This window comes from Xyrauchen texanus, chromosome 46, assembly GCF_025860055.1.
Source record: "Xyrauchen texanus isolate HMW12.3.18 chromosome 46, RBS_HiC_50CHRs, whole genome shotgun sequence".
Classification (NCBI taxonomy): domain Eukaryota; kingdom Metazoa; phylum Chordata; class Actinopteri; order Cypriniformes; family Catostomidae; genus Xyrauchen; species Xyrauchen texanus.
Window position 1 is genome coordinate 614350 of NC_068321.1, and position 23096 is coordinate 637445.

The 23096-nt window shown below is 39.0% G+C and overlaps 1 protein-coding gene across 1 annotated transcript in view; it reads left to right on the plus strand.

Moving 5' to 3' along the window:
* LOC127637918 (Fanconi anemia group A protein) overlaps positions 1 to 23096 on the plus strand; it is an 86761-nt gene that overhangs the window by 42081 nt on the left and 21584 nt on the right. Inside the window, exons 9-26 of the mRNA XM_052119168.1 lie at positions 6937 to 6991; positions 7113 to 7225; positions 8433 to 8509; positions 12881 to 13022; positions 13117 to 13250; positions 13395 to 13505; positions 13670 to 13765; positions 13861 to 13920; positions 14048 to 14130; positions 14222 to 14282; positions 16023 to 16072; positions 16172 to 16248; positions 16564 to 16665; positions 17180 to 17298; positions 18668 to 18738; positions 18939 to 19038; positions 19123 to 19307; positions 19382 to 19475. Coding sequence (XP_051975128.1) covers positions 6937 to 6991; positions 7113 to 7225; positions 8433 to 8509; positions 12881 to 13022; positions 13117 to 13250; positions 13395 to 13505; positions 13670 to 13765; positions 13861 to 13920; positions 14048 to 14130; positions 14222 to 14282; positions 16023 to 16072; positions 16172 to 16248; positions 16564 to 16665; positions 17180 to 17298; positions 18668 to 18738; positions 18939 to 19038; positions 19123 to 19307; positions 19382 to 19475 — 1730 coding nt within the window. The remainder of the gene's footprint in view (positions 1 to 6936; positions 6992 to 7112; positions 7226 to 8432; positions 8510 to 12880; positions 13023 to 13116; positions 13251 to 13394; positions 13506 to 13669; positions 13766 to 13860; positions 13921 to 14047; positions 14131 to 14221; positions 14283 to 16022; positions 16073 to 16171; positions 16249 to 16563; positions 16666 to 17179; positions 17299 to 18667; positions 18739 to 18938; positions 19039 to 19122; positions 19308 to 19381; positions 19476 to 23096) is intronic.

Sequence of the window (23096 nt, forward strand, 5' to 3'; positions counted from 1 at the left end):
TATTAATAGGCCAGAATTTTGCGATCTTAATGAACGTGTTGGAATATAGCGTGTTAGAAGATCACTGAAGTACTGCGGAGCTAGACCATTCAAAGCTTTGTACGTAGTTAACAGAATTTTAAAATCAATACGGAATTTAACAGGTAGCCAATGTAACGATGATAAAATGGGGCTAATATGATCATATTTCTTGGTTCTCGTTAGCACTCTGGCTGCTGCATTTTGAACCAATTGAAGTTTATTTATTGATCTTGCTGGACATCCTCCCAGTAATGCATTACAATAATCTAGTCTTGAGGTCATGAACGCATGAATTAGTTTTTCGGCATCAGCAACCGAGAGCATATGCCTTCATTTAGCAATATTTCTTAGGTGGAAGAATGCTGTTCTACAAACATTTGTAATTTGATTTTCAAAGGACAGATTGGTATCAAATATAACACCTAATTTCTTTGCTGTTGAAGATGATGTAACAGTACATCCATCTAGAGTCAAATTATATTTTAGTGGCTTATTTTTTTAGAGTTTTTTGGTCCAATAATTAGAACCTCTGTTTTGTCAGAATTGAGTAGAAGGAATTTTCTGGCCATCCAATCTTTTATTTCATTGATACACTCTGCTAATTTTGAGAATGGTGAAATCTCATCAGGTTTTGAAGAAATATAAAGTTGTGTATCGTCAGCATAGCAGTGGAAACTTATTCCACGATTTCTGATAATATTTCTGGAAAAGTTCTTTGTCACCGTACCCCCTCTGCTGAACAAACACTGCAGATTGCAAATTTGATGTCCTTATCAGAAACTTTGAAGAATTTCCACACCGCTGACATGATCGGCCTTTGTTTGGTAGCGCTGTGATAAGGGCTAGATCGATCCAGAGTGAAATCTGAGCACTGAGGGACGAGGAGGTATATATTTTCAGCTCATATTTTTGGCCTTTTTTGTCTTTCGGCCAAAAAACGAAATTTCGGTGCATTAGACACCGTTTTCTGAGGTGCTATGACAGATGATTGCATAATTCCAATTTTATTTCTGATTATTAAAATTGTATCTGTAAAGAAAATCTTGAAGTCATTACTCTTGTGCTGCGACATAATATCTGGTTCTGTTGAGTATTCCTAACCAACTTGAGCTCTTCAAGTGATGAAGAGCTCAAGCTCAAATACTCAATGGTATGCTTTTTTTCTTGTTTGTTTAGATAAAGGTGGTGTGATAATCACACTGGGCACCAATTTAAATGAAGTGGGTCTCACACAAGACACCAAATTATGTGATGTTTGATTGTCTGGGTATTAATATCAGATATCCCCTTTCTCCATCCTTGAGGCACCTGCTAAGGAATTTCACCTTAACAGTATAAAAATTATCCAAATGGACCTTATTCTCAGTTAGAAATATGTCAATTGTAGTTGGTCATATTATTAATTTGTAGGACTTGTGAGAGTTGGCCTTAACTTTAGAGCCTTTACTGGATTCAACACAAGGAAGACAGCTGTAAAATAATCTGTTTTATTTACAAAAAATAACAACTACTAATTGTTCTAATATGCTAACGGATAATATCAGTTAATATATAAAATGCATTTGATGGAAAGATGACCGTGGTTGATTTGGATGTAACAATGGCAGAATATGACTATTACCTTTTAGAAAGATAATCTGCTGTTTCTCTGTTAATTAACAGACCTTATTTCTAATTTACCAAATATTTCATGACTGAGACATCAGTCATGCAATCTAAAACAGCGTTTCTCAAACTGAGGTCCGCAAACCCCAAGGGATCCTTTTCAAATAGCCAGGGGGTCCGTGGAAAATTGAACATTGTGTTTCAGTGTTAGAAATAAATAAAAATAAAAAAGCAATAAAAACTACTCAGTCTAAAGCTTTTGAATAGTATAAAAATACAACATAACAGAGGTTTAGAACAATTTATTCAAACAGTCTATATAAAAAAGTTGTATATTATGGAACGCAAATTGGTGAAATCTGCTAATTCCCATGGTAACAGCCGCAGCGACTTCTCTGGTTAATGAATCTCGCTTCAAGATGAATTGGGGGAAATTGCTTTTTACAAGCATTATCTACAGGGGTTCCTGCTGATGACACTGGACAATATCTATCATAAATTGAGACACAGAGCGATTACTTCATCCAGTACAAAAAGTGAAGGGGTTTAACAATGTGCATTTCAAGTTATATAAACCATTTTGAATATTCACAAGCCACAGCTGACCTGGACTGGATAAGCAAGGTCCCCGTTTCTGACTGTGTATACTTGTAATAATTTGTTTTAATCTGGCTAGATAAAGTATGCCACTGTCATATTACAAGCTAGTATAATATGACGATTGACGATCCAGCTTCATGTCAAATGCAAAAATATATTTCCTATAGCAGTATAGCTTTTAGAACCCCATATAGCTTTTTTTAAACATACCATCTGTCTAATAGTGGTGGTCAATATTAGTTCATTTCATTGCATTTATACAGTACATAATTTTCCACTTCAGTATAACTGTAATTTATGTAATGTAACACTTCTCACTTTTCCTTAACTTTGGGGTGCCAGACAGTGACCAGCGGTAGACTCTGTGACTAAAAGGTTCTTTCTGTCAGTCAAGTCATTATTTCAGTTACATAGGAAAAGTTTAAAAGCACAAAGGAAGTATATGGAAAATTGTTTTCAAGCATTCTCACATAAACCCCTTCCCTTGGAAAAAGGATCAATCTTCACAATAAAAGGAAGGAATAAAGTTCAAAACACAAATCAAATATTTCATGAGCCTAAGAGTTCAAACATTTAATAAATAACACATTCCAAAAATCAAACACCGAGGATCCACCAGAGAATAACAAGGTTCAATGGTGTGGTCAAAAAGCAGTCAGAGCAGTTTAGTCAGCTTTAGTTGGTGATTTACTCATTGGTACTTGTAATCTGTAATGTGTCCTTCAGTACCCATATGTCAGTGCAGAAGTTTCTTTATCTGGAAAGAAAAGGGGTTTGCTCGCCTGAGCATAACCTTGTCGCTGGTATTTCTGTTGTTATCTTCCTGGTATGGGGGACTCTGAGCTTGACGTTGTAGTGAGACTTGTACTCTGTTGCTCTTTTCCTGTCTCTCTTGGATGGATAATCTGGTACTGTCTCTCTCTCTGTGAAGTGGAGACTCAGAATATTGGATGGTCTGTTATTGCCTCCTGACTTGGCTGCAGGAAACTCAGAACTTGCTGTATCTGTTGCTCTTCATGAGAGAACAAAGAACAATGGTGTGGCCATCCGGGGGATAGATTTATACATTTCTAATGAGGATGAGATTTTAGATTGGTTAAGATTGGCTGCTGATATCAGAGGGGACTATCATTTGCATAGTCTAATGTTCACAGTTAGAAAAGTGTCTTTAAAGTTGTACCTATGCATTGATCGCTTTGCTAACCACCTCCAAAATATTCTTTATGCATTGTTCTGAATGCACAGGCATATGATGCTGAAAGATGAAATGATACCTATGTGTAAAAGTTAAAGGATGTGCGAGGAGGCGGCGGGAACCGGCTGAACAATAAACATAAACTTTAATGATCTAAATGAACTTAAATCAACATAAAACTTAAGGACACATACACACATGCAGTGTTACCTCACTTTCCCACTGATCAGCTGATTCAGGCTGGGGTGCCACCAGTCTGACTAACCCCCCCCATCTCTGGTGGGGAGACGCTGCCCTTCTGGCCGTCCTGTCAGCCGGTGTCCCTCCCAGCCTCCTATGAACCTGGGGGAAGAGACGAGGGGAGGCATGGAGAGAGGGAAAGGGAGAGCGGAGACACAGAGAGAGAGCGAGAGAAGAACTTAATATCACGCTATAGGAATATTACGCATTACATGTGCACTGTGTTTGATGGAAATTTTCCACAGTTTTTCGTAATAATCTCTTTATTAATATCATGCAATTGTGTGTAATAATTGAACATGTAATAAAGAAAGGTTTAGTAGATGTGGCATATGCAAAAGTAACTATAACAACTTTCTGTACTCAGATCAGTAACCCCCCCACCACCCCCCCTTAAAGTCTGTTGTTTTTTTATTTATTTTGGCACTTATTTTGTATAATTGTATAGATAAAACTACACGGTCATAAAACTATCTATAGCCCTGGAAAGAGCATCCGCTGTCTGGTTGCATGCTCCTGAAATATGAGCTGCCCTCAGTGAAGCGAGTCGCGGCTGGTACCATGTTAGGATCTCGTGCGTAAGCTGTAGAGACCTGCGGGATTTCGTGCCGCCCTGGTGGTTTAGATGGAATACTGTTGAGGTATTGTCGGGCCGAACGAGAACATGGCGGCCTGCCAGGACTGGCATGAAATACCTTTAAGCCATGAACACTGCACGTAGTTCCAGGAGGTTGATATGTTCTGTGGTCTGGGTCTGGGTCTGTGTCCAGCGCCCGCAAAACTCTAGCATTCTCAGTAGCCCGAGGCCTTTGAGGGGGCTGTGACTGAGGTGTAGCGTGCTGGTTAAAATATTGCTCCGGTGTGGCATAGCGATGTCGGGTCTGAACTGCTGGCATCCTAAAGGTAGGGTTGCGCTGTACCTGCGTCAGTTGACGAGTGGCCTCAGACAGCTTTACCCTCTTTTCCAACAGTTTCGGAACATTAGGACCAAAAAGATGCCTAGGAACGAATGTAAGATCTCTCAAGGTTTTCTTGCAGTCCTCAGGTAGCCGTGCTTGGGCAAGCCACACTTGGCGGCGAGCTGCCAGAAGCGTGGCTGCAAGACTACCCAGCTTGTGGGTTACATGGCCCGTTGCCAAAAGAGCCGTTTGCAGAAACTGTGAAATTGAGGGATCAACATTTGCTGGTTCTAGCGTACTGGTAGCAGCAAGTAGTAACTGACAGATTGTGTTTTCTGCACAAGTTATGTAAGCAACAGACTCGTATGCCTTTTTTAGTAATGAATCTGTGCGACCACATTGCGCACTGGGACATCGCACATTCCCTCGTAGAGCCTCATCAGGAGACACCACCAAAGCTGCAACAGGCTGCTCTATTTCTGGAGCACGACTCACCCCGATGGAATCTGCTTCAGCCATAGATGCTAACGTCCGAGCAATCTTAGGCGGACCAGAACCAGTGGGGGCATTTGAAAGCCACAAAATCTTTACATGGTGGCATGGCAAAAGAAGTCGCAGCTGTGGCCTGCCTGAAAAAGACATTGGTTTGGGCAGATTGGACAGGTGACTCATCAAGTCCTAGCAGAGCAAGAGCCATTCGAAGCACAGCCAAAGTATCATCAGAAGAGGGCTGGGCCTGTCCAGATGACTGAACTGACCCCCCACTCGACCCCTCCGTTGCTGGAAAACCAGCAAAAACATCCTGAGGTGATGGTTGCGCCGCAACATCCACAGCATTCCCATGATCATGAAAAAAAGAATCAGAAGCAATCGTAGAAAGCACATCCAAGTCAGAATGATGTGAAAAACGAGGGGAATCAAGCGACTCTTCCCCAGTTCCACGATTCAGAACATTCTCATCCTCCTGTGTCATCTTCACAGGTGTAGCAGATGTGACAGGCTGAAGCGAGTGAAGCAGGCGTTTCAGCTCCGCCATCTCTGAAGAAAGTACAGAAACCGTCTTAGAGAGTGAATTTTCCTCCACACACGGATGTTCATCACTTCGCGATGTGGCCCTCCTCTTAGATGGGAGGGGAGCGCCGGCTGCCGCAGTGAGTGCGAGAAGGGGCTACATCCAACTGCCTGAGTTTCACCGTTGAATTGGGGTCTAACTCAGCAAGACGGAGCCGTTCCGACATGGGCGAAAGACCGCAGTGCAGACACGGGTCCGTGAGAGACTCTCTCAGATGTTGAACACTCAAACACAACAGGCAGATGTTATGACCGTCGTCCGGGAGGAGATTATTAGGGCACAGCTTACAAGTCAGTGGGAAACCAGTGGCAATTGAGCTGTGAGACATAGTTACTCGCTAATAACACCTTCGGATAGAACCGTAAGGTTTAATTCAATCAGAATGATCGTAACGAATCAGAATACAGGAAAATAATAATTATATAATTCCTGTGGGTGAACAGACAGGTCTCACGAAAACGATAAATAAATATCTAAAATGGCCGACGGATTGAACCAAGGGGCACAGAGTATCACAGAATTTAGAGGAAAAAAAGTTCAGAACAACTGAATGAATTATGAAAATGTCAACGGGAGACCGTTAACTTATAGTGCGGAAAACACCAGCCACCGGATAGCACAGAGTGTTACCGACGAAAAGGAATGAAAACTCACCAAAATGCGGCTAAAAACACTTCAAATCCGTTGAAGTGGCGTAGATGCGCGCTGACACAGCTTGTGAGGACGATATCTCGCTGCTCTTGTAAGCTGCACTTGACAGCGCAATATATCACTTAGTTAAAACAACCTATCTCAACCAGGCGAGAAAGCGAAAGAGCCAGAGTGCTGAGCGGCTGCGGTTTATAACCCCCAGGGCTCAGCATACATCACTATGTGACTTTGTTGGTATATTCTCTCGACCTATCTGGCTGGCGCTGCGATAATCCAGTAGTGTTTATACTGCCTCTGGCGGTCAGTAGGAATGAAACAGAACTGATTTTTAAAAGTGTTGAAAAATTATAAAAGAACTTGGTGACCAGTCACAGCACCTAAAATATACACTTTCACTTCTACATTCATTTACATTTTAATCTAAAATCTGGATGTTCAATGAAAACGTTTAATAACCATTGTTTTGTTTTTTCTTCTATACCTATTAATAGTGTTCTACATTATTGTCTTTTTATATTTCAAGATGGATTTTCATGTTTTTTTTTTTTTTTTACTGTAATGAAAGCATTGATTATTTGAATATGTTATGGATAGATCATCAGTTTAATGTGTTATGGATTGATCTGTTTAATATGTTGATTGACCTTCATTAGGGCTGCTGGACTCATTGGGGGATAAATCCACTGATAAATCGACTATGGGAGTCTGGTAAACATTCAGAACTATTCATTACATGAGATTATTTCATAAGTTGGGAAGTGTTAAGTAGTTGATTGATAGATGGTTAATGTTGTATTTGTTGTATGATGAGTCTTCATGTTTGTTTCAGGGTTCAGGTGTATGACGCCTCAACTTTTGGTGTGTGTGTATCTGAAGACACACTGCAGCAGTTCTTCACACACACACTCGTGCGTGTTCTTACACACCGACCCGTCTTTAAAGGTGAGCGTTCACTCGTGTTCACATTTTTTTCATGTTGGGCAATAGTGATGTGCATTACTAGCAGTAAAAGTTTGGGCTCTACTCATTGATTTTGTTAAGTAGCTTTACAGAGAATAGTGAATTAAAACCCTCATTTTTAAGAAATATAATATTTTTGATAATGAACAGAGTAAATGTTTTTTTTTATTTCAGTAAAATACTGGCAGCTGTGGTTGCCAGAAATGTATTATAAAATACGGTGACTATGTTTCAGGCTTTACTGGATATAACTTTAATGCCTGAGCATTTTACGGTTCACTACCGTTTATATTATAAAAAGATATAAACTTGATATAATAACATTCTGGAACTATAAAAGTCGGCTTTTCACTTAAAAATGTTTTGTTAATCAACGTAATAACTATAAAAGGCCACATGATGACTTAGTTCATGAAGAGGGACCCTTCCAGAGCAATAATGAACACACATGCACAGGGTTACAAACACAATCAGGGTAACACGTGACACTAAAATAATGCTTTAAACATGAAATAAACGACATTAATTATAACACAGAAAACACCAATGTATATACAAAAACTGATATTAAAAACAAGAACATAACTATATTAATTCCATAAAATCAAATGTGTTGATGGGTCAAGCATCATTTTACCAATAGTTTACTATAAAAGTACTTGTAATCTCTTGTTATATATAATATACAGTAATTGTTTATTGTCAATAATGTGGTAAAAAATAATTTTTACTTCTAATTGTATTTTTATTTTTTTCATAAAATTAAACGTGTTGTCTTGTTAAATATGACATTTTTACCATATATTTTTAAAGGGGTGATGACATGAGGAATAACATTTTCCTTGAATTGTTTTTTTTTTTTACACATATGAGAGGTCATTGTACTATAAAATCAGAACTCAAACCTTTCTCCTCACTGGAAAAAAAGAGCATTATTTGAAACCAAGCCTTCAAAACGACTCGTTCTCTTCTTCCTCCACATTGTGCTGTCACACTGTGACAGACATTTGCGTCATTGTCAACATCTTTTACACTTTTCTTTGTGTGAAGTAACAGTGTAACTACAGATGTTATTAAATGCAAGTACAGTTCAACTACGTGCACGTACATTTAGGTACATCACATCAAATGCTTAAGCACGTAGTTAAAGACACCTAATATAAAGTGGGTCCCTTGTTGATTTGTGCAGTTTCAGATGCTGTTGCTCTGCAGAGTGAGTGGACGTTTGCTAAAACACCTCCATTACTGACAACACTTTTCTGTAAGGTAAAGGTCTTTTATACACTTGTTCACACACAGATTAAGCAGTTGTATTTACCTTGGAAAACTCATTTAGACCAGATGTTTGACAAGATCTCAGTGGACACAATATAATACAAGTGGTGGTATGACGTTGTATAAACTACTAAATGAGACCCTAAGGTGGAATTGCTAAAGTCCGTGGAGCTAGAATAGGTGTAGTGAATATAGCAGAAGCCTTCAGGTTATGTCTCTTTGCATCCCTCTTGATGCCAGATGATGTCTGTAGCATTTCGGGTCAAAGGACGGAGAGGACGCTGGCGCAATTGTGGCTGCCGCTTCTCCATCAGCGCGTTAAATTGTTTATTTTATGGTGCTGTTGACTGGTTTTATATCGGCTGATGTTACCTGCTGCTAATATGCGGCCTTGCTGGATTTTATTTGTTTTTATACTGGCATTATTTGGAGTTTACGGCAAGATTTATTTCGACCTCCCGGATTGCACTATGCTGAAATACACTGCCATGGAACTTTTACAGCTTGGCCATCTTGCGCCCCCTGCTACTGGTGTTTGGGGAAAACTGCGATCGCTACAACTTCTCCGCCGGCCAAAATAGGTTCATCGTGGCTCCCGCCGGAATATGTGTGCTCTGCCTGGCTACACTTATCTTGACCAGCCCCGCTCCACCGGTAGAGGTGGCGGTCTTGCTGTCATTTACAGATCTGATGTTGCAGTAACTGAGGTTACATTGCCGTGCTTTTCATCATTTGAATGTTTGGCCTTTTAAGCTGAATGTTCTCTCATCAGTTATTGTGTTAAATATCTATCGTTCTACCAAACTTAACTCTGCATTTATTTTCTGAATTTACTGAGTGTTTGACACTTGCCAGTGCACTCTGTCCAGTTATTCTTTTAACTGGTGATTTTAATATTCATGTTGACAATATGGCTTGCAATAATGCTGTGTGTTTCATGGATACACTAGAATGTTTTAACTTCACTCAGCATGTTAATTTTCCGACACACAAACACGGACATATATTAGATCTGGTTTGCAGCTCAGGAGTACTTATTGAACAACTTGAGTGTACTGATGTATGTATAAGTGATCATAAGCTCCTCACGTTCAATCTAACTCCTCCTTTGCAGATAGTGAAAGAACGTGTTATCTGTTTTAGGAAAATCAGTGATATTGATCTTGATCTTCTTAGTCATACTATGGGTGATTTACCAGTTGCGGCCTCTGTTGACCAGTATAATGCTGATCTTACATCTATTCTGGATGAGTTTGCCCCTTTGAAAAAACGTGTTTCTTTTAAGAGATCATCTCCTTGGTATACGAGTTGCGCAAATTGAAGGCGATAGGCAGGCAGTTGGAACGGAAATCTATGAACAGTTCATAGATCAATGTTTGATCAGCATCAGATTGAGTATCACACAGCTCTCAAAGCTGCAAAAGTGGCATATTATTCTACTATTATTAGTAATAACATCTCAAATCCCAGAGTTCTGTTTAGAACTGTTAATAATCGAATTAAATCTCCCAGTAACTTAAACTGTCCTACCATTGAGCAGTGTAATGCATTTCTCAATTATTTTTCATCTAAGATTGAGAATATTTATAACGCCATTGCCTGTGAGGATGCTTCTGAGTTTGAGGTGCGTTCTCCTAATCTCTCTGGTCTTGCTTTTTCAAGTTTCAGTACTGTTGATTTTGATTTTATTTCTAAACTTGTTTTGTCAATGAATTCTACTTCTTGCATACTTGATCCACTACCTACGACTGTTTTGAAAAACTGTCTGCCTGTCATTGTGCCCCACATCACTGCTATTGTAAATGCTTCACTCACTTCAGGGAATGTCTCTTCTGCTCTAAAAATGGCTGCAGTTACCCCAGTTCTTAAAAAGCCTGGGAGTGATATCACCGATATGTCAAATTATCTACCCATCTCTAATTTACCTTTCCTGGCAAATGTGCTTGAGCGTGTGGTTGTTGGCCAATTCCATACTCATCTCAGTATGAATAGCCTACTTGAAAATTTTCAATCCGGGTTTAGATCTGGACATAGTACAGAGACTGCTCTGGTCAGGATCCTGAATGACCTCCTCGTTATGGCTGACTCTGAAGCTTGTGGCATTTTGGTTTTGTTAGATCTTAAGGCTGCATTCGACACCATATGTCACAGCATATTATCGGATAGATTGCATAGGTGGACCGGTCTGTCTGGAATTGTGTTAAATTGGTTTAGATCTTACCTATCAGATCATTCCCAATTTGTCTACCTGGGTTCTAACAGATCTCTGACTGTGCCTCTGTGTCAGGGTGTCCCTCAGGGGTCAGTTTTGGGTCCTGTTTTATTTAGTGTTTATATGCTGCCTCTTGGGCAGATCATTCGGAAGTATGGCCTGAGCTTTCATTGTTACGCAGATGACACCCAGATTTATATCAGCTTTCAGCCTGATCTTAATTCTTCCTCTTCAAACTTTCTGACTGTTTGTTGGAAATTAAAGCATGGATGAAACTCAACTTTCTAAAACTAAACTGCTCCAAAACTGAAATCTTATTAATAGGTAGTGGATCAAGTACTCCAATTAATGTCAGTAAATGTAAGGATTTTAACATTTCAGTAGACAATACCCAATTGTCCCCTTCTGGCCAGGTGCGTAATTTGGGCGTGATTTTTGATGCCCAGCTAACTTTTAACTCACATTTTAAAAACATAACAAAGGTTGCTTTTTTCCATCTGAGGAACATTGCACGTATTAGACCATTTCTCTCTAGGCCTGATGCAGAGAAGCTAATCCATGCCTTCATTACATCAAGGCTTGATTATTGGAACTCTCTTTTTGCGGGTTTACCAGCAAATTCTATTAGGACGTTGCAATATATACAGAACTCTGCCGCACGTGTTTTGACTCATACATCCTCACGCCATCACATTACACCCGTGCTCCAGCAACTGCATTGGCTTCCAGTTCAGCCACGTATTGATTATAAAATTCTGATTTTAACCTATAAAGCAGTACATGGGTTGGCTCCAGATTACATCTGTGATTTGGTTACTCCATCCATTCCTGCTTGCTCTCTCCGCTCTGCTGGCTCTCTCTCTCTGTGTCAGCCTCGTTGTAAATGAAAAACCATGGGAAGAAGGGCCTTTTCCTATAATGCGCCTAAGTTATGGAACACACTACCCTCATCTATTAGGGATGCTGCTTCTGTGGATTGTTTTAAGAAACTTCTTAAAACGCATCTTTTTAGTCAAGTTTTCAATTTATAATTGTATTATATTTTTTTTATGTATTTTTTTCTTTTTTTGATACTTCTATATATATTTTTATTCACATGTTTGATTATTTTGTTCTGTACATGCTGTAGCGCTTTGGGTCTGAGAAAGGCGCATTACAAATAAAATGTATTATTATTATTTCCTGTCACATTAAAGATTAAGGATTTCATTTGAGTTTTTAATGGCAACGTGTGTGTGTGTACCTTCAGTGGAGAAAACATACAGTATATCTGTGTTGTACTTGATTTATGTTGTTTCTTTCTTTTATTGTTACTTTCGTCTGTTGCAGTCATTTTTCATTGTCTTTGCTTTGTGTAAATAACACTTGTGGAATTTTTGCTGGTCAGGACACATTGGAAAGACGCACGGATATTCAATTAAATCTACTCATTTCACTGTTACTTTGTCTCCTTGTTTCTTCTCTTCCTTTGCCTCTGTTGCATCTTGGACCAGTAGAAGAATTAACATGACAAGGAGTTGGCTGGTTTTGAATATCAGATAAAACTCCACTCCACATTAGTAGCTGTATAGGGCAACATCTCATAAATAGATTGAGGGATAAGAATGATTGAAAGGTGGGATTGATTAACAGCTGGGGTTTTAGTGACAGGTAGGGCTGCAATTAATGATTATTTTGAGAATTGATTATTAGAACGATCAGCAATTATTGCAATGATTAATCATTAGCTCTTAAAGATTATTAATCTTGTGCCGACTTAAAAGGTTGTATTAAACGTGCTTACTAACAATAAAGGAGACAAAATCATCTTTTAAAAATACCTCTAAATGACAGGCTCCCTGTTCTTCTATTTGTAAAAGTAATGTTTGGGAGTCTAACGTTTATATTTCCTGTTGACACACTAAAGCTGAAGATGTGAAACATCTTAAGTGCCTAAAACGTTTGCACAGTACTGTATTCAAATAAAATGTTTATAAAATACAGGAAATAAAATGTGGCCTTTTTATGCAAACAAAGAAATAATCGAAGATTAATCTGTTATCAAAATAATCGTTAGTTGCAGCTTTAATGTTGTTGCTTAACACTTTAAATTGGTTGGTCACATATAATGTTTTTGAGATGGATCTTTAACAGTCTCTTTGTCTTTTTAGATCTGTCTTGTCTTCAGTGTGGACTGTGTTTTGAGTCAGCTGCAGCAAGTTCTAGAGACTCATGAGGTGAACTGGCGTCACGTTCTCTCATGTCTCTCAAATCTGCTGATATATCACTCTCAGACGCAGCGCTGCCTCACAGGTACATGCAAATGCTCTTCAGATTGATTCATTAATACTGCGAGAATAATCACATCACACCTTGACCCTGTCACGCAGTGCCTCTCTGTCTGCAGATCTGCTGTCCAGACTGCTGAGAGCTGCGTTTGACAATTATGATGTTGAAAAGATGATCACGTCATTCCTGTTGGCCCGTCAGGCATCTCTCGAGGGTCCTGCTGTCTTTCCCTCCTATTGTGATTGGTTTAAAGTCTGTGGTTGTCCCTAAACACTCATATATTCAACATTTAATGTAGCTTTTACCTGATTTTACCCATCTGAGACATAGAACGTGTAACATATATACATATGTTTTTTTTTGGGTTGTTAATTTAAGAGTGGTTTTGTTTGTCAGCTGTCATTTGGTGGATCCAGCACTTATCATGGTAACAGTAAGAAGTCCACTGTCTTTCTCCTGAAGTTCCTGTCAGATCTGGTTCCCTTTGAACCTCCACAGTATCTGAAAGTAAGTGTTTCAGTGTTTTGGTGGTCTTAGTGTAACCCAGTTCCAATTACATGTCGAACAGCTTGTAACATCATTTAGCAAATTAAGTTAATTAACCGTGTGCGATTGGGCTGATCTCTCTTGCTTTCTCTCTTTGCTGATCTGCATTTTCTTTTCTTTTTTAGGTTCATGTTATGCATGCTCCATGCGTTGGAGGAAAGCATTGTTCTCTCTTGCAGGAGTACATCACCCTCGCCAAGACCCGACTGACAGATTTGAAGGTTTGATATCATGTTGTATTTTGTTTTAACAAGTGCCATTGCAGTTATCAGAAATGTCTGCATTTCTGCAGTGAGTAACTGTTGTGTATTTTCAGGTGTCGCTGGAGGACACTGGTATATTTGAGGTGGTGAACGGGTCTGCGGGTGTGGTTAATGTAAGTCCTGTGTCTTGTGTGAATGTTTGTTCTGTTTAATGTAGCAGATCTGGAATATTTGAATGTTGCAAAGGCAATCATCTATTCCTGCTTTAGTTTAATAAGTTGTTTGTAAATGTGTGTTCAGTGTCCGGCACAGCAGGATGTTGAAAAAGCTATAACACTATTCACGGTCACCAATAAGATCCCAGCGACAGTAATTGAAGCCAGGTACTGTCAGATAACACACACACCGCCTCTAAAATACACAAACTCACGGAGAAGCTCTATATTCTGACTGTGGTTTCTGTTTTGTCTTTAGTATTTTTAGGAGACCATATTTCCTGTCTCGATTCCTCCCTGTGCTCCTCTCTCCACGTGTGGTAAGTCATGAAAGGACATAATCTCTGAATTTGTTATTTTCTCCTTTGGATGACTCAGTCAAGATCTCTCTAGGGGATGGGCATCTACATCCCCATCCATAAAGTCCTGTACCATAACACCTTTAGGTCTCTAGCCAGTGCACCAGGGACGCCCACGGACCGCCCACATTTTGTGCACTACCTGCATTCATAGGTCTGGCTACGTGGGACTAGGGAAACCCCACCCTTTCCCTTTATTACCTGCTGTTCAGTCTCAGAACCTCTTTCTTCATCTAATGGCACCCCCAAATAATTTTTTTTGCGAATTTTACTGCTTTAGTCAATTCAAATCATTTTAAAATGTATTGAGCTTTTCACAATACACGTGGTATCTGTCGCTTTAACCCGGATCGGGTATCTTTCCGATGAGCCCGATCCATATCCGATACCGCATGTTGGTCATTGATGTTACTGTCAAGCTCAAATAATGACATAACCTTCAGATCACCATTGAAGTAGTCCATAAAACTCGTGCATTTTATTCAGGCTCTTACAGTCATCCAAAAGATTTGTGTATTACAAAAGGCTGTGTTTAATAATAAATATACACTCAGCATGCACAGCTAAGTGGTCTCTGGCACCATACTTAACTGAATGAGCGCCGTTCTGCCGAAATTCACACATAAACATGTGCAGAGGCTCGTGATACACTGTTTATGTGGTCACTCCACATAAACTCCATCTCGGATGTAGATGATCAATAGTTCGGTCTTCTTATAATAACATGAATTGAGAATGGTACCAAACAAGCCTTTTACCAGATGTAGAATGAGAAGTGTATTACACTACTGTGAATTAGCCTACAAACAAACACTCAAACACAGACTTCCTGGAGAGCTCGGTGCCGGACTTTCAAAATAAAAGCCATAAGATAGTACAACTGAGATGTATCACCAATGTGTAGTATAATTCTTATTATTATTGCTATCGGATCGGGATCAGTATCAGCTGATACTGATAGTTCAGGTATTGGAATCGGATCGGAAGAGAAAAAATTGTGACGGTTCCATCCATTCTTTAAACCCACCATTGATACACTATGTGGCCAAATGTTTGTGCACCATGTATGCTTGATGAACATTTACATTTCAAACCATAGGCATTAATCACCCCTTTGCAATAACAGCTTCTAATCTTCTGGAAAGGCGTTCCACTGTACTGTATGAAGAAACATGGCAGCAGGAAAATCAAGCTTTTCCACACCAGACCCATTAAACATTTCTTTTGGACCTTGTTTTGTGCACAGGGGCATATTTCATTCTGGAATCGGAAAGGGCTCTCCCCAAACTGCTGCCATAAATTTGGAAGCAAACAATGGCCTAGAATGCTATTGTATGGAGCAGCATATGATTTATCATCATTGGAATTAGTGGAGTAACCAAACTCCTTTATTAGAAAGGGGTGCCTGTAACATGTTATTTCTCCTGTACTCAAGGGGCTTATACACTATTGGATACTGCACGTCATGCCGTAAGTAGTTGAGTGAGATGAGTGGTGATGGTGGTTAAGTGAAACCTACCTGTGGACTAAATAAAAATAATTAACTGAATAAATGTTGTGTTTATTTTGAATAACACTGCCCACATACTTATGGTCATAGAGTGTACATGTCCTATAGTAAATACCTTCACAGAACTGGGGTTACACCCATAAAGATTTGAATTGCTATCAGTGTTTTATATCAACTGGTTTTTATTGCAGCTTCCTCTGAAGGCAGATACAAGGATGAGCTTTATTGAGGCCTTGAGAAAGTAGGTATCATTTTATTAGGCATTCTAATGATGCACTTTACCTTAAAAATGCACATCAGTCTATTTTTAACAACAGTTTATTATGGTTAATGTTTTTAGGGCAGATAAGATCCCTGCAGCTCTCTACACGTCATACACAGAGTCCTGTCAGAGAGAGACAGAGCGACAGCAAAAAGGTTCTTCATCGCACTCTTTATCACATCCTGATGGGTTTTACTACAGTGTGTAGTTATATGCATGTACTTGGCCTACTCTACCCCATAAAGTATTACCAGAATAACTTTTATTCAACTCTCATTAGAGTGTGTGTGTGTGTGTGTGTGTGTGTGTGTGCACGCTACATTTAAGTATTAAATATTAAGTAGTACACCTAGTTGGGTGGCAGCTGCCTACCTAGACAGCATTTCTGGGCATTGCCTGCTGTCTGAGATGACTGCTCACTTGGCTTTGACACTTCCAGTATGGAATACATTTATGTTTCTGTTTCCTAGGTTTGTGTGAGTCTGTGGAGGTTGAGGAAGATCATCAGATGGTTCTGCAGGATCAATTTGTTTATTTGAGGAGAATGTTGACTGATGGGGCCACTGACGGTGGTAAATATACACACACACACACACACACACATTTACAAGTACATATACACACTGACAAATACACTCAAACAATATTACATTTTATTTGGAGTTTTTAATTCTTAAATATATTAAATTATATGCTGATTAATTACATGCAATTAATCACACAATCAATCAGTACGAGGTAGACTTAGGCGGTTTTTGTGTTGCAATCTGCTCTATTTTTAATTGTTGGTCTGTGTTCAGGGTCTCACTAGTTTTCAGTGTTTTGCGTCATAAACACTGTTTTTTTTATACATTGTGTCAAGTTAACTGTAGTTTCCCCTGCATTTCATTGTGCTTTGTCCAATTGTCTTTTAATGCAAGTCCTCAGTTTGTGCTCCCTGCTCTTGGTAAGTGTGGTTTGTGAGAGCTGGGTCTGCTACTGTCTCTACCCCTAATCGCTTTCTCTGAACACTTCATTGACATTATAATGAAGACATCACACACACACAGCGTGTGTCTTACAGTCTTGCTTCCTGTCCTGTGCCAGATGTTTGTGCTCAGCTGTCCCGGATCTCTCTCACGATGAGGACTCTGTGTACTGATGAAGAGACAGCAAGTGATGTCATCACACTGAACCTTCAGTTACCTGATTCAACAAACACTGCGGTATGAACTCTTGATTTTTAATGCTGCTGTCTGTGTGCACCGCCTTCATCAACGATTCACACTCCAGCGGTTATCACACACAAAAGTATCTGTTTACTGTATATCTGTTGATACATTTTCACTGTCTGCCCCTCGATATATCAATATGTCATAATGAACATTTCAGATCAGATCAGCACTGCTGTTATAAAGATTGAGCACAATAACAAACTTTCCTCAAGCACACTGAAGTTATTTGAACAATCTAAACACATCCCAGACAGAACTAACATCAAGCCATCTTACCAACCAAAGCATTTGGACAAGAAAGCAGATGGCTGGAGGAGTGACCAAAGGAATCGAGCGTTTCAGTCGATAATCTCTTTGGAAAGGCACTTGACGGAACGTTTACTAGATTTACGACGTTGTAACAATTCGTCTAGTATTTACACACAGACTAATTGCCACAAGATTTATATTAGGGAGGGAACCGCCGGCTATGCTCTGTGTTAGTCTAAATACTCAGTAAGACAAGAAATAGATGCAAAGTGAGTAGTATTTACAAAAGAAAGAGGTAAAGAATACATACCACCATCAATACATGATAGGAAATCACACATATCATGGCCAGAGTCAAAGCATTTCAACATAGAAGGAACAAGTCACACATCAACAACACTATTTACAAAAGCAGTACAAAAGTTCTTATCTGGATAGGCAGAAATGACGAAGTCCTTTGTGCTGTACTTAAGTGCACGAAAGTCTGGAAACACAATGGCTGGAATCAGTCCGATATAGTCCGTCATAAACCATGCGAGCAACTAGACTTTTCTCCTTGTACACCGACCCAGAAGATTCTGAGGAGGATAGAAGTAAGGTGTCCTGGGTTTAAACAGTCCTTTTGATGAACAATCCTCCTGGATATTATCAGTAAGGTCTAAAGAATCCTTATTGACTGAGCAGAAAATCCCATAGATTCCCAGTCTGGACTCTTTAAAAGTGGCAAGCAGACACCATGCTGTTCCTCCCCAAACAAAAATCTAACTTCTTCTATCATTGCCTAGATCAATATCCTACTACCATCCCCTAGTGTCAGGTAGCCTTACATACCAAAGGGAAACTATTGTAACAGGCCAAGACTGTTACAATGTTACGAGACTAAAGGGATTTTTATCTTTGCTCTTTGGCCTAAATGTATATACCTACTCTCCATCAGATCACACAAAGGAACAAGTAGGAAAAAATTGCTTCCACAATTTCAAAATCCAAACGAAATCTTAAGAGAAATCAAGTGCCAGAGATGAATGTTTTCTGAAGGCTCTGCACATCTGTTCGTTGTGATTTTAATTAAATATGAGATTTATTAATTGAGTCTGACTGCATGTTTCAGGTCGTCAGTTTGATTATACAAAACTTCTGTCTGTGTTTACTGGCTGCATCTAAACTCAACCCTCCAAACAGGTAACATGTGCATGGAATTCTTGGTAGAAGAATGGTTTTATGTGAATATTATTATTAATAATGCATGTAATTATTCATTGGTGACCATGGTGAAATCACTGTACACACAGCCTCCTGTGGCTTATTGCTTTAATACACAGTTCATTCAAATGGATTTCAAAGATGTATTATCATAACTGAGTTCTAATGGATGTTCTTAGGCAAGGCTCATGGGCAAGTATCTTCCTGAAAATTCTGTTGGGTCACAGACGGCTCTTTTCAGCCCTGATACACAGACTGTGGGATCTGCTTCATAACCAGGTATACTGTTCTCTTCAGTGCATGTTTTATGGTTCTGTTGTGTTCAGTGTTGCATCATGTGTTTTTAATGCTGTGTGTTTGTAGGCGAACACTCTGTGCCTGACTCATGTGCTGGGTTTGGCAGCACTGCTGGTTGAACTGCATTACTACAGACACATGTGTCCTCAGATGCAGGTGATGTGGCCGTCTGCAGCTGATCTCTCTGTGTCTGAGCTTCTATCTGATGGCCTGATCTGCTCCACACGCTCACACATGGCTTTCTGCCTCAGGTTTGAGTACACACTGCAAACGTCTTTGAACATGAAATCTATAGAATTGAATGTAGAGATGTGTTTCTCTTCAGGTTCTGTGTGGCTGTTCTCTCTTATGGGCTGTGCAGAGCCAACACTCAGTCAGAAGAACTCCAGAATTTCATACCAGAAAAACTTTATAAAAAGGTACAAAACCCGATATATATCTTGTTGACGTGTCATGTTACGTTACTGAAAGCTTAAATCGGCACTAATTGTGATGAATAATGGAAGTGGCAGGCTTCCGAACAGATAGGAGGTGTTAAAGTGCTTGAATTTAGCTTTTAGAAATGAAAGTACTGACGATGATGCAGCGATGTCTAAGTGAATACATACTCAACCGATCTTGCTCATTGTCATCATTGTCCTCAACATTGACCCACTAGACCCATATAGTTGAAATTATAACGTCTTTTGCTAAGCTTCGGGAACATTAACGACGGCGAGATGAGTAGTCAATCATCATCTAGATGCAACAAAGTCTCGACCGACACTTTTTCTGCTAATGCTTGCAAAATGCTACACTTGATGCCACAGGCGACCCTGACACTAATCATACCGTAAAGGGCTCCTGGATGAAATCCCTGCCGACATCGCTAGGATGAAAGACGAAATCTGCAAAAAAGCTACGCTCCTGTCTGGACGATGCCAGCTCCAACTGTAATACATGGGATACTACACTGAACGCTGTCTGAAACTAAGATGGACTTCAGTGCAATTGAATCTGCCACAAGCTTAAGGCCTGATATACTTCTGGAGAAGATCTTCTGCGTTCTTCTTTCAGGAGTAAAAAGAAGCTCTAAACAGCAGAGCACTGGTGTTAATGTTTGCGATCATTCAGAAACTTGCCACACCGATGTGAGAGGACGCTCAGTAAAACCTTTATTAATGTGACATTAAAATATGTTATCAATGACTTGATGCCTCATTCTAAATTCAATTAGAAAAGCTACTTTTTTTTTTAAACACTCGATGATGATTAAAAGTAATAAATACGCAGTCATTCTTTTTTTATTTGTCTTGTTTAGATTCTGAATGCATGACACGCTAACTCGCTATACGATTAAACTCTGTTATTGTAATTTATGATGACGCTGTATAAATTGGTGTATAAAAGAGAAATGATGGGCAAAAACAGAATGATGATAAGAGAGGCATATCTTACTATGGGCAGATGTTTGATTGGCTTTCACTGCAGATGGCGCATGAGTGAATGAGCACTTGAGATTATTTGACTTGGTGTGTTTATGTTGAAAACTGGCTGAAAAACATAAATGAAGTAGTAGCTCGAGCCTCAGGTCAAACCAACCGATGATGTGGACCAATGGCAGTAAGGTGTTAAGCAGCCGGCTAGAAGTTTTCCTAAAAGTTCGGCCAGGTGAGCTGTTCTGAACCACTTAAACAAATGTAAAAACAACTTTTTGGACAGATTTTGTTCTAAATGATATCACACCTGTTTGTTTTTTGATTTTGTATGAAGACTATCTAGGCCTTTACAGTTGAACTGCAGTTCACCTCACTTATCTCTGCCTGCATCACCTCAGTCTAATGATGGACCTCACTCTTAAAAATGGAACACATAGTCAATAAATTAATTAATTGACTATGCCAACTAACAAAGAATATTGCATCTATGTGAACTTTGCAGTTAATCCAGGATGGACTTCAAAGACATTAGTCATTAATCTTACAGTTCATACAAAATCCATATTTAAACACTGACCCTTAACCCTTACTTAGTTTAATAATTTTAAACCATGATTTTAACTATACACAAGTAATATTTACATTATATTCATGATGTTAGTCAGAGGGGAACTGGCCCCCACAGTGAGTCCGGTTTCTCCCAAGGTTATTTTTCTTCATTAATCCACATCTTATGGAGTTTTGTGTTCCTTGACACAGTCGCCTTCAGCTTGCTCACTGGGGTTATTAATACAATTATTATTTAATTATTTATTTTAAGGCAACATGTTTAATCATGTTTGTTATTAACATGAAAATTAACATGGGAAATGTGATTCCTCATGTCATGACTCCTTTAAGCACAAAGCAATGCCTTAACTCATAAGCGCCAAGTCAATGGGCATGGCCATGAAGTGTATTATGTGGATTTGGTAATTTGTCATTCTAGGAACTATTACATGATGAAATGTATCATGACAGAAGGTCACTTTTAAGTAATGTTGTGCTAGACGATTCAAAGCTTTGTATATAGTTAACAGAATTTTAAAATGAATATGAAATTTAACAGGTAGCCAATGTAACGACGATAAAATTGGCTAATATAATAATTTTTATTGGTTCTAGTCAGCACTCTGGAAGCAACATTTTGAACCAGTTAAAGTTCATTTTTTTGAACTTGCAGGACATCCTCCCAGCAATGCATTACAATAATCTAGTCTTGAAGTCATGAACGCATTAATTAGTTGTCGGCATCAGCAACAGAGAGCATATGTCCCATTTCTGAGGTGGAAGAATGCTGTTCTACAAACATTGTTAATGTGATTTTCAAAGGATAGATTGATATAAAATATTACACCTAAATTCTTCGATGTTGAAGATGACATAACAGTACATCCATTGAAGGTAAAATATAAATAATATAAAATAAATATAATTAGTGGCTTATTTTATGAGGTTTTTGGTCCAATAATTAGTACCTCTGTTTTGTCAGAATTGAGTAGAAGGAAATTTCTGGCCATCCAATCTTTGACTTCCTTGATACACTCTGCTAATTTGGAGAATTGTGAAAATTTTGTCGGGTTTAGAATAAATCTAAAGTTGGATTTTGTCGGCATAACAGTGGAAACTTATTCCACGATCCCTGATAATATCTCCCAGGGGAAGCATATATAAGGAGAAAAGCAGAGGCCCTAAAACTGTTCCCTGTAGCACTCCATACTTAACTTTTGTTTGATTTCAAAATTCTTCATTTACACAGAGAAAGTGGTACCGGTCTGTTAAATAGGGCATAAACCATGCTAATGCAACTCCACAAATTCCAACATAATTCTCTAGCCTATTCAAGAGAATGTCGCGATCTATGGTGTTGAATGCGGCACTAAGATCTAAAAGCACTAGAAGAGAAATGCCGCCGTGATCAGATGATAAGAGCAAGTAATTTGTAACTCTAAGAAGTACAGTCTCTGTACTGTAATGGGGCCTATATCCTGACTTAAATTGTTCATATATATAATTTCTCAGTAGAAATAAACATATTTGGGAGGATACTACCTTTTGTAGTATTTTTGTAATAAATGGAAAATTAGAAATTGGTGTATAATTAGCTAATTGTCCAGGATCAAGCTGTGGCTTCTTAATAGCGGTTTGATAACTGCCATTTTAAAGTTTCTTGGGACATGTCCTAAGGATAGTGAGGAGTTAATAATGTTAAGACGAGGTTCTGAGATTACTTGTGATACCTCATTTATCACTTCTATTTTATCAGTAAAAAAAATTCTTATAGTCATTACTATTGTGCTGCGATGGAATATCTTGTTCAGTCGAGGCTTTATTACTAACCAATTTTGCCACAGTACTGAATAAACACCTAGGATTGTTGTGGTTATTTTCTATGAGTTTGCTAAAATATGCTGACCTGACAGCTTTTAGTGCCTGTCTGTAGCTATAGACACTATCCTTCCTCGCACCACGAAATACTTCTGATTTTGAATTCTTCCATTTGTGCTCCATTTGCCGAGCTCTTAAAGCTCTATCTACAGTAACTACTAGAGCTGATATAAAATTAGCAAATTCACCAAGGAA